Source organism: Protopterus annectens, chromosome 6.part0 (assembly GCF_019279795.1).
Source record: "Protopterus annectens isolate FY-2018-M chromosome 6.part0, PAN1.0, whole genome shotgun sequence".
NCBI classification, from domain to species: Eukaryota; Metazoa; Chordata; order Ceratodontiformes; family Protopteridae; genus Protopterus; species Protopterus annectens.
Window position 1 is genome coordinate 1,465,930,828 of NC_056737.1, and position 12,730 is coordinate 1,465,943,557.

Sequence of the window (12,730 nt, forward strand, 5' to 3'; positions counted from 1 at the left end):
TGACAAATCACTGGGATGCTCTGAGGCGTGAAGTCATCAAATAATGACATCCATTTGAGTTTCAGACCTCAAATCATTCAGGAAAATTAATGTTAATACAAACCCTGTTATTCTAGCAACTTTGTAAGTTTATAAGAGCAATATTTAGAATCTGTCCCTATTTCTGGCACTTTGACCCCCCCCACCCCCCGGTTTTGTCAGGCTTTGTCCAGATTTCTTGCACTAAGAGGTTGAGAGATATGAACTGAAATAATGTAAAAGAAGAAAGAGCTTGTTTACTTTGAGTTTGTTGGGAAGAAGAGAAATTTTACCACGTTTTTCATGAAAAATAGCTCAAAGTATAGGGATCTGTTAAATATAAAAATAATGATGAATGGGATTTAATTTGTGTCTGTTATTGAAATTCATCAGAAGCAGAACTGAATCAGAAAATTGATAATATCATAATAATTGTTGCATGCATATTATAGTAGAGAAAATGTAGAGGAATGTTGTATAATAAGTGTAATACTGGTATAGAACAAATAATGACAAATGTTGGTATGGATGTCTTGAAATACTGATGTTTCATTAAAATATATGTGTAAGATGTATTACTCTGAGTAAATTAATAAAATATCTCTGCTGTTATTAATAAGTCAAGGGGGATTTTTTTACACCCATCAGAGCTACCACCAATTCAGGCAGACAGAACCTCAGTTTAATATCTCACCTAAACTATGTCACCTACTAGTGCAGCACCTTCCTTAAGCTCCACAGAAGTGGTGTTACTGGAAAATTAATCCAAGCACTGGGTGCAGGAAGGAAACCCACTATCTTCTAATATTCCACTAGCAAAGACACGTGTGCTACCTGTTCCACTAGCAAAGACACGTATGCTACCTGTTGAGCCACTGAGGTTCATCTGGCAATAGCTATCATTATGTGTATGATAATCGTATCACTATGTCTGCTATAGCACTTGAAATTCCAGACACTCAGCTCCGAGGCCACTGTTATAAGCATGTTGCAGGCATCTTTCTGTATTCTGTATTACAGTATGCATTAAACATCGACATTATAAGTAAATATGCATCTTGTCTGCTGCCCAGCCATATCCAGTAGCAGATGTCCTCCCTCTGTCCATGTAAGTGCCTTATATGCTTATATGTCATGACTTGGTCCTTCTTCTTCTTTTGGCTTTTCCCGGTTAGGGGCTGCCACAGCAGATCATCTGTCCGCTCATGATTGGCAGTGGGAGGTTTACAGTGTTGAGTTGCCAGCCTGGTGCCCAACTTTCCACAGAAGGCAAACACACGCACACACTCACACCTAGGGCCAATTTAGATTGTCCAATCCACCTACTGCATGTCTTTGGGATGTGGGAGGAAACCGGAGCACCCGGAGGAAACCAACGCGACCACAGGGAGGTTATGCAGAGTCTGCACAGAAGGCATCCCAGCCGAGAATCGAACCGGAGAACCTCTTGCTGTGAGGCGTTACATGTCATGACTACATCTCTAAATAACTACCATCTTTGCATGTTCATTGTGTCATATCTGTCTTCTTCTGTGGGTGTCCTGGGTATCTCTTCCTGTATACCATATCTGCAATTAACAGGAAAATTTAAGTCAGGATGTCCAGTGTGTTATCATGAGTCTTCATTTGGAAGATCATACAGTAAGGGGTAACATGGACATGGTTACAATTTCAAGAAGAAAAAATAGCATTTCTTTGCAGTAACACAACATAGGCAGACTGATCACACAGAGCATACTACTAATTTGATACCAAGAATGGCACTAAGTCAAAACCCAACATAATGCATATGGGTTCTCTTTATATAAGGAAAGGGATGATAGGTACATATAAGATGTTTCTTAATACTATATTTGCAAACAAATTCTGTAGGTTGGCATGAGCTGGAAAAGTGATCTCATATAGAACGGCAACTAATGAAAGGAAAGATGGGTGATGTCTGGCAGAATGTTGATTGGTAAAGCTTTATAAGATGGATGGTTCACAGAAGCAGAGAGGGAGAAGTAAGGACTTATTGTTCTGTAGTGGATCACAAACAGGGTGTTAAACCCTGAAACAAGTTTAATGAATGCATACTACTTCAGGGTAGATAAAATATGACATAATGGTGAATATTGTGGTCACGTTGGCAGAGGCATTACGGCTGAGCTTAGATTCCCTTAAATGAGGTTAGTGCTTTGTCTTCTTTTATTATTGTACTTCTCTAACCTGCATTTTCGTATTTGTGCAGCTGGACACAAGTGTATGAGCTACAGTAAACTTTGTTCTAAAAGGTTAGATAGACAAAAATAAACGCCAGTAGAAGCATGCTGTTACAGCCTAATAAACCTTCTGGAATACTGAAAACAAAATGACCACTCATTCCAGAAATGATAATTCTCTACTATATCTGAACAGGTTCACTTACAGATACAGGGAAGAAACAATGTGTGCTACTTTTAAATTAAGTTGTAGAGGCATTAATATCTCTTAGTGAATGGGATACACATATATCTTCACCTTGAAGACAAGAATTCTCCAATAGATAGTTAACGTACAGGTAATGCTTGGTAATGAGAAAAAAAAAAAACTGTGTACCTCTTCACTGCAGTATAACGTGTCATGAAGCTCAGACTAAAAAGCAAATGACCACCAGTTTAACCCTAACTAAATGTTGCTTTGCTATTTAGTGAGCTGAGCATAAAATTTTTAAAAACCGAATAAAGAAAAAAATAATACTCATATGCATGTGCAGTGTGTGTATATGTGTGTGTGTGTGTGTGTGTGTGTGTGAGAGATAGACAGACAGCAAGAGCGAGAGGCAGACAGAGGCAGCACATACCCACGTATACATACCCAACTTGACTGCTGACTTTCTTTTTTAGCTTCAATTTTACATTTTGCTTAAGTACTACAAACAATAAGAGATATGAAACTCTAATGTCTGGTATTATTTACTGACATTAAAACTGGGGATTTACAAGCAATAAAATATTCTAAGAGGAACACAGAATAAATTTGCAGCAAAATCAGGGACAGTTTAGGAATTGGAGGGGGATTCAATACTTTGCATTCTATGTTTTTCTTTGCCTTTTTTTTTTTTCATTCATTTAATCCCAGTGACACTTCTGAGGTCTACTGAATCTATGAAACAAACAGGCTGTGACTGCTGGGATGGCATGTGTGTGTGTGTGTGTGTGCATGTCTGTGTGTGTGCATATGTGTGTGTGTGTGTGTGTGTGTGTGTGTGTGTGTGTGTATGTGTGTCTATGTGTGTGTGTGTGTGTGTGTGTGTGTGCGTGTGTGTGTGTGTGTGTCCATTTGTTTCCATCTGTATGTCTAAGTCAGTCTGTGCTTCTAAATGTGAAATTGTGTGTACGTCTGTGTGCGCGCGCGCGCGTGTGTGTGTGTGTGTGTGTGTGTGTGTGTGTGTGTGTGTGATTTAGACATTAAATACTTACAAAAGTTATATTCTGGATGCAAATAATTCCTCAAATAACAATTCTATAAGCTAGAGCAAGTTTGAAACATCAGATAATCAATTTTACATCAAAAATATAAAAAAAGCTGTATCATAATAAAAAATACAAGATTTCACATATATCCTCTTCTCTATGACCATTAACTAAATATACACCCAATTCTGCAGCTGTAACTTAAGCAAAGAGAGATCAACAAAGTCATATAAATGTATTTTGTCATTATAACTAAGTCAAATTCTGCACTACTTGTGATATTAAAGCCTTTGCGGTTATTCAAAATCTTGATCATAATTTCCACATGTAGTTTCTTAAAGTGTTACATTTTTTCCATTTTTCCATTCAGGATGAGCCAAAGCATTGCTTTTTAAGAAAACATTTTTTGGGGGAGGACTGATTCCACATGCAAATTGGTATAAATAAGCACCTTAAAAAAATAGTACTTGACACATCTGAATGTAAAGCATGTTATATTTCACATTTGCAGTGACACACATTTTGCACATCTATTTGCTCTGTCCCCTCAGGTTCTGCTAGTACTGTTTATTTTATCTTTCATTTCAATATGCTAGTCCCATCAACACAGACAAATTAACAATCACAGCCTGCTACCAGGTGCTGAGGAATATCATTCTGCTCCCTGTGTGTTCATTACCTCAATGTTTTGAGGTACTGTGTACCCAATTTGCTTACTACTGCAGTTAAAGCAGTCATAGCTTTATTCCAGTTTTACACATTGACAATTATCTCAACTGGAATATATGCGATTATCTAAATGTACAGCAAAGTAAAACTAGAGTGGGCCTTTGCTGAAAATATGTTTGCTATATTTAATTTGAAGATATTTTACAACTAAATTTACACTGATCCTTACCTTCGCATTGCCTTGTCTTCCAGTTTCGTACAAATCCATCCATACACTTGCAGATTATTGCAGTTCGAGATTGACTACAAATAGTGTCATCTCCACAAGGATTCACTCCACCATCACATGAATGCATAGCAGGCACTGAAATCCAAACAGAAACAAGTAAACCTCAGTACCACAGTCTCTTATTCAGTTTTTGCACTCTCTAACTGGTAAAGTCATTAGTGTTGCAATAACATTTACATTTAAATGTATTTTGTAACATTATGTCTAATACAGAAACAGATATTTCTGTAAATTGATTGTTCTCACCTTAATGGGTATAAAAGCATGTTGTTTTCTCTCAAATGTGGATGACACTTTCCTTGCAAGTGGAGTTAAAAGGTAATAAATACTTCATATTTTACTGAAATAAAATGAGTGCAAGAACACTATCTGATATGAGCACAGCCATCAGACACAGTGTGAGAATTCTTACACTTTAAATTAAACAATTCTGCCTGCAAATTATGAAATCATAAAGCAGTCACGCGCTGTATGGCCATCAGTGACTGAGGATGCACTTTGCATTAGCCACTTATTCTGTGAAACATTTTTTAAACTGCCCTTGTATCATCATTTGACCACGCACAGGGGATTTTCTGTAGAAGAAAACAGGTCACATTACAGTGATTCAATCATTGCAAGCCATGCAAGATCTCGATATTTGTTTGTTTTTTTATGAAAATTACAGAAATGTAACCATTATAACAGACATTGCCCTACTACACCACCTCGGCCATGCCTGCTGGAAAATCATAGCTAATACAGGAAGTCATAGCAGCTGCAAATGTGACTAAAATCTATGTGAGTGCCTTGTTTGTTGCACTGAAGGATACACCCTTGACTAATGACCCGAGTTTGATCTGCAAGGAAGATTGATAACACTGGTCATACATCTTGGGGAGGGAGGAGTCGTGATCTGATATAGTGCTGAATCCTAATGGAAGGTGGAGAAATAATAGGGGCATTTACAAAGTCATTGTTGCTATTTATGGGAGGTAAACACAGGGACATGCAGATGCATGTGGGATCATGAACAGAATCTACCCAAGCACAAGAGCAAAACATAACTGCTTGCTGCCAAAGGGGTGGGGGTAGGTTTGGGGAGTACCTGGATGACTAGCAGTACAGACTTCTTTACTTCAATACCTGAATCTTGCTAATAATGGGGAATGAATATTCTGCTAAGGTTACATGCCCAAAATAGGGTATGACTAGATCATAAGGTTCTTGTTCTATCTGGTATACAAATGGATCTGGCTCTTGTCTCCAGTAAAGTATGCAGTTAACTGCAAAGGTGTAAGTGTGATAGTCAGTGGGTGGATCATGTGTGTCTAAAACAATCCTTGTGCTAAGAATGATGAAGAGTGTCCAGTGCTATTTGCATCCATCATTTAGTTAATATCCAGGGAATTGTTATGGATAGGCTTGTATAGCCTAGTACCAACCTATGAACCATCACCAGATGGCATTCAAGTGTCCAGGACCTTTCAAGCAACCTTCTGTATTGAAACTAGTTGCAATAATCAGAATTTTGCATGCACATAACTGTTAAAATGGGCAGTTTTATAGTATTTGTTTTATTTCTGCATTCACCTTTTCCCCTCTGCATAGCACTATATCTACCACATCCTGTACTGCTAAATATATCACCTCAAATGTCTTTCTGACTGACAAAGGGGTAAATTACATAACCCTTTCTCTGACTATTCACAATTAAAGTCATAACTGTTTGCCCCTCTGCTTCCCCCTGTAACTATTACATCCTGTATCTCTGAATATATCTCCTCAAAAGTCTTTCTGACTAAGTAAGGGAAAATTATATAAGACTTTTTCTGGAAAGCCAGAGTTCAAGTCATCCTAGTTATAACTGGACCCTCAGCTTTTGTAATGTATGACAGTCAGGAAGACTTTTTAATGGTTTGCAATTCTAAAAGAAAAGAATGCTACATTTGGACTTCTCATAGATAGTTTTTGGATGTAGAAATCGTAAATGGAGATGCACCAAGTTAATTTACATTATTTTATATGATATTTCATGAATATTAACTGACAAAAAATGTGTCATCTGAATTGTTTCAGATCCTGTTATCCTGTATTTTTTCCTATGAAGTTTTAAACACAACAAATACTATAATTAGTTATGTAGCATTATTTTTGGTGGAGAGACAGAATGTGACTGCAGATTATGCTGACAATGAACAGTACTTTGACTACCGCATATCCACCATTGTAAGGAAGTCCTTTTTCATAGAACAGCTTATATCTAAAGGTATGGTATCCAGGTCCAGAGATGTAATCATTCCACTGTACCCTTCACTCATTAGGCTGCTCACTGAGTACAAAACCTCTTTTAGTATATACATGCCCAAACAAAATAACCACAATGCTAGAGCAAGTATTTAGATGATAAAAACTATGCTGACTGTTTCAAAGCCTTGCACCATTTCTTGATATCATACAGGCTATGGAGAAGTGGTTAGTTACTACAGCAATAACCCACGCCTGGGTGTGGGAAATGCTGGATTTACCCACGGTTGGCGTGGAAAGCCAACCGTGGGTAAATACAGCATTACCCACACCCAGAAGTGGGTTATTGCTATTATACCATGACATTATTTAAGAAAAGAAACTATTACTTTTCTTAAATAATGGCATAGTATAATGCCTGTTTACTGCCCTTCCGCAGATGTCTGGCATCCGCGGCAGTTCTGATGTACTGCGCGCCTGCGCAGTACATCAGAGTTGTATAGCGGAGAAAGCAAGATCTCCGTTGCTTTTTACTGTTGTTATGTTAAATGGGTTTAACATAGCGAGACAGTTTAAAATAAGCAACGGAGATGTCCGTTGCTTATTTTAAACTGTCTCGCTATGTTACACCCATTTAACATAGCGAACAGTAAAAAAAGCAATGGAGATCTTGCTTTCTCCGTTGCTTTTCTTTTAAAACCTGTCTCGCTATGTTAAATGGGTTTAGCATAGCGAGACAGCTTTAAAATAAGCAACGGAGATCTCCATTGCTTATTTTAAAGCTGTCTCGCTATGTTAAACCCATTTAACATAGCGAGACAGTGTTTTAAAAGTAGAGTTATACTAATGGAAAAAAGTCCGGGCGACCGGACCTTTTTCCATAAGTATAACTCAATTTACAATGTGCACGCTGGCCAATCAGCATGCACGTTTTGGGGGGGTCATGGTATAATTGTGTATAGAGCCTCAAGCGACCATATCCTGTCAGGCCTATTCCACATTCACAAGTCCAATGGTGGTGTAAACATTCACTCAAGAACTCTCAATCTCATTTGAACATAAAATGAACATGTTGGGCGAATATCTATCACAATGATTTCCACTACTTCTATGACTCCATCTTCCACTCCCCAGAAACCATGTACTTTTCTTATTCTAGTCAAGTGTCATTTAGATGAGTGGATGGGTAACAGTAAATTTATCACTGGTTAGCACCCTTGACCCTCATGGATAGGGGCAAGATGTAAATTTCTTAAATGTTCTTGTTTTCCTATCTCTATATTATTTGTATGTAAAATATAAGGGCTAAAACCTATCATGGGAACCTATGGTTATGCTTCTTCAGCTCCTTACAGACCAGTAACCTAGTAATTACCCAGAAAACTATGAACCTAAATATTAGCCACCTCCTGTGGCACAGAGGGTTAAAGCCCTGAGTACAACCCCAGTAATCTCAGTTCCATTATCAGTTTTGGCACCTGCTGGAGTATGGGGGGGGGGGCAAGGCTCTGCCACCTTGCTTTTCTCATGTGGAGGGATAGGGATGTTGCTCTGCTTTAAGCACTCCTTTCCTTGCTAGGTCTGAGAGGTGCAGAATGAAGTGTTACTTCTCAAGGGCCATGGCAGGGACTCACCAAACAGCCATGCTTCATTACTTGTATAGTCTACAAATAAAATGATAACATGTTAGGGAGTAAGGGACTTTAATAATAGCCAAGGCTCCCCATTGAGAAGCCGTAATGGGTTTCAGTCTAACTCTCCTTCTGTGGCACTCCAATGCTGATAACCTAAAGGGGGGCTGGTAACCCAGCCCAGAGTGGTTAAACACTGAAGTGAAGAGAGAGGGAGAGAGAGAGAGAGAGAGAGAGAGAAAGAAGTGCTCAGGAGAGTCGTGATGCCACAGGGAAGAAAAAGCATCAAGCTTAAGGCCATACCCCACAAGGGAAAAATATTGTGTAAATGTCACCATGGTATTTCCCAAACATTTACTGTATAAATACAAATTAAATGAACTGGAAAAGAAATGCAATAACATAACAGGTGGTGGTTTGGCTAAGAAATATGCATCAGAGTTGCTTCAATTAACAGAAGCCATCAGTGACTCAAAGTCAGACAAGTATACCATGCTGGTTATGAACGGATTTGATAAAGACAAAAACTGTTACATTGTACATGGACATAGTACCATTCAGCAATCTACTCTAATATGTTAGCGAACTTCTTAATTTTGACTTATTTATCTACTATTTGTTAAAAAAATTCAGGTATTCAAACAAAAGTAAAGTCCCAAGGAGTCTCTGGTCCTAATCTACTTTTTTGTGAATAAAATACCAGGTCTTACTCTAGTATAAATTTCTTTGGGGCTTTGTTTCTCTCTTCAGACTCCAGAACTTTGGGATTTCTTTGGATTTGTACTCTCTCTGACTAGGATTATCCAAACCCCACTTTCACAATGACATCTTGCTTAATGGTCTTCACTTCATTAATGCTTCTCTTGAAGGGTCATTTATTTCATAAATGCCAGTGATACAGTGTATTAAAAAAGACTTTAGTTACTAGTAATGCTATGTTACAAACGTAGTGGTTAAGAACCAACATGCTATGTTACATATGTTATTATCTATATCTATATGTTTAGCTATATCTGTCTGTGTATATATATATATATATATATATATATATGGGTCTACTTTCATAGACCGAACGTACGAATTACCGACACCGAAATCAGCGACCCCAAAACACCGACAACTCTCTTCGGCGACAACTGAATTAACCGACAGTGAAGTCCACGACTCTCGTCTAACCGACAATACAACATAACCAGCAGTTAACATACTGCATATGGTAAATCCATTCAACGATAACTTCAAACGTTACCAATCCACATCCGCGTCAATAAAGCAATCATATAACCATGGTGAAACAGAAATAGCAAATAAATGTAGAGTCGCCCATCAGTATCAGATAAATAAATTCTTTACAGATCTCGCTACTTAACGCCACTGATCCTTTCCTTTTCTGTTGTCATCAGTTTCACTTCTCCCAGCTGATACTTCATACCAGGGTTGCTTTGGGCTAAGTGAAGGATTTTGCATTTCCTTGCAGTGAATCACAAATTCCATCTTTCTGCTTACTTGGTCAGCCTTTCAAAATCTTTTTCTAGACTGTTCTCCCCATCCTCTGCTGCTCCACCCATATCTGTGATATCAACAAGGAATATGATATTTTTATCTTTCTCCTAGATATGATAGTAGTAATCATATTTAATCATGCTAGACCCAGGGCAGATCCTTGAAGTGCTTCCTGGCATTGTTATTTATCACCACAAACATTAGATTCCTACTATTTGTCCAAGCAGCTATCCAGATCCTTGAGCCTGACTATTTCTCAGTAAGTTTTTCCAGTTTTCCTTTCATCCTTCTGCACAATGCCAAGTCAAAGGTATTGGTCAGATATCACAAGAAAATAACTTTCTTTTGCAAAAAGTCATAATGATACGTAAAGGAAATGATTTCTAAAAAAATCATTAAGAATACCACTTTATTGTATCTTGGCATTCTCAGGGTGGGATTATAGTGAAAAAAAAACTATAATGTCTGATTACAAAACTTGACATTTAATGAAACTGTACTTTAATTTATCATGCTATGATCTGCACTGCTATCTAATTTCAGCAGGAATTAACTCATTGCAGCTGAGTGATGCCTCCAGGCATTTCTGCAGTTATATTCTATTACTTCTGCATTTATTAACTGATTTCTCTGCATACTGACCTGCACGTCTCTATACCCGGCGCTCTACTTGCAATTTATTTTTTACAACCACCATTGATTATTATTAGTATTTCTTCACAACCTTTTGAATTACTTACTGTTGTACTCCATGAAAAAGGTTTTTGTTAATTTATACTATATTAGTGTGCGCTATGGACTTTTACCTGTTTGTAATAACTAACGTCCGCTTCTTGCTTGTAATAGTTTTCTGTTTGGGGCTTTCCCCCATGTCTCTACTGAAAATGGGCTAAGGCTCAATATAAAACATAAAATAATATATCGATGCCTCTAGGCATCACATATTGTTTGTTCATACTTCCACTGATAATTCCAAAACCATGCTATATACAAGGCATTAGAAGATTTCATCTTAAAGTGTACACAGTGTTAAATGCAATTATACTGACATTTGTCCTGTGAAGAAAATGCTGCTGGAAGTATGTGTGTTGTTTGAATGGTTACTGAGGTATCATGAGCTGTTTATACAACATTATATAATTCATATTTAATGTGGTTATTGTGGCTTATAAAATCCAGTTTAAGACCAAGAATCAGATGAATGCAACCACTGCAGAGGATACTTTGAACTGAATAGCTTGCAATTTATAGATTTCTGGTAACACTTATGGTTCTAGAGATGTCACCATTTGTTTGAGCTGTAAAGCAATAATTTCATTTTTGAAGATTTTGGCCATTCCTTCTGGGAGTCTTGCGTACAGACTAAAAATAACTCCACTGGAGAGAATAAGACAGATCATCAGAATATTTCTGCCTTATATCACAATAGCAAAGCAATCAGAAAGTAAACAATGTTTTCTTATACCATAATTAACGCTGCCAACTCCCCTCATTCTGGTTCTACATAAAAGTTGTTGTAAAATAAGGCACCTCACAGGTGCTATGAAACAGAAATGTGGTATGCAGGATTAGAGAAAAGGAAGTAAAGTAACTTCTGAAAATAAAATGGAAGACAGCACTGCAGTGACAGAATAGGACTGAAAAGCTAATTGCAAATGTGGTAACATTATGGCTTATCTGAAATAACTGGCAGAGAAGTCTAACATCCAAAAACAAATGAAACAGAGTCCAAACTGGCCGTAATCTTTTATTATAAAACGTAAGTACTTTCAAGTTAAAAAACCCTTCATCAGACAAAGTTCACATAACCATAACAGCCTTTAAATATTAAAACATTTCTAAAAGCAACCCATTACTTTCTATACTAGACCTGTCTTTTCTTTAAGGCTGGTTTTAAAGGTACAGAACTATTTAACCCAGGTGGGTTGTCAGCATCCAACTGTATGATCCATCCTAACTCTGCATACTCTGTATCATTGACAATGCCCTCTTCCCCTTTTTTTCATCTGTGCAACATGCAGAACCATAAAAACAAAAGTATGATCTGGAAGCTAGAAACATGCTGGTACAATGCATTATGTTTATCCTTCTGTCTAATAGATGACAAATGGTGCAGTATTCTTGTTTTTAACTTGCAATTAGTTTTTCCAACATAAAAACTCGGACATGACTTGCAACATGCCAAGTAAACCACATTACTACATTCTCTGTATGGCAATCTGCATAAAACTCAAACGTGTATTTTTTGTTTGTAAGAGGATGTATAAAATAATTTAGACCATTCACATTTGAACATGCTTTGCAGTGCCTGCAGGGAAAGTCCCTGTTCTCATGTGTACAGAGGAAACACTGTTAGCCTTCTTCTTATTTTTTAAACCAGGTTCTATGCATAACATGTCTTTTATATTACTATTTTGCTTGAAGGTAAATCTGGGTTTCTCATCTAAAATATCCTTCAAATGAATGCCACTTCTTAGTATCTTCCAGTTTTGCTTAATAATATGACATATCCCATACACATTGCTACTATAACATAGCATTACTTTAGGTTTTTTGTCATACTTATTAGATGGCTTCAGCTTATCTCCCCCCTGTTCTTTATTATCAGAAAACCATGGTCTAATCCTGGCTTCCCTGTAAGATATGATACTGTTCTTATTTTTTCTAAATTTTCCCCTGAATACCCATTTTCCTTAAGATGTTCATTTAACACATCTATTTCTTTGTAAAACTCATTATTGTCTGTGCACAGCCAATAAACTGTAACCTTGCCCTTGGATAACATAATGAAAAGTATGCCTAGGATGCACACTACGTGCAAATAATGATTTCTCCAACATTGTTTCCTATGCAAGGTGGTGTTTATCTTATCAGCTATATTTTTATTTAATGTGACATCTAAAAAGGCAATGGTCTCATTGCTATGCTCTACTGAGAACCTGAGGAAATCTGTAGTTTTC

The 12,730-nt window shown here is 37.3% G+C and overlaps 1 protein-coding gene across 1 annotated transcript in view; it reads right to left on the reverse strand.

The window, feature by feature from the left end:
* LRP1B (LDL receptor related protein 1B) overlaps positions 1 to 12,730 on the reverse strand; it is a gene marked incomplete at its 5' end in the record, with an annotated part of 5,941,474 nt that overhangs the window by 925,589 nt on the left and 5,003,155 nt on the right. The window contains one exon of the mRNA XM_044073672.1: positions 4,351 to 4,485. Within this exon, the coding sequence (XP_043929607.1) occupies positions 4,351 to 4,485 (135 nt within the window). The remainder of the gene's footprint in view (positions 1 to 4,350; positions 4,486 to 12,730) is intronic.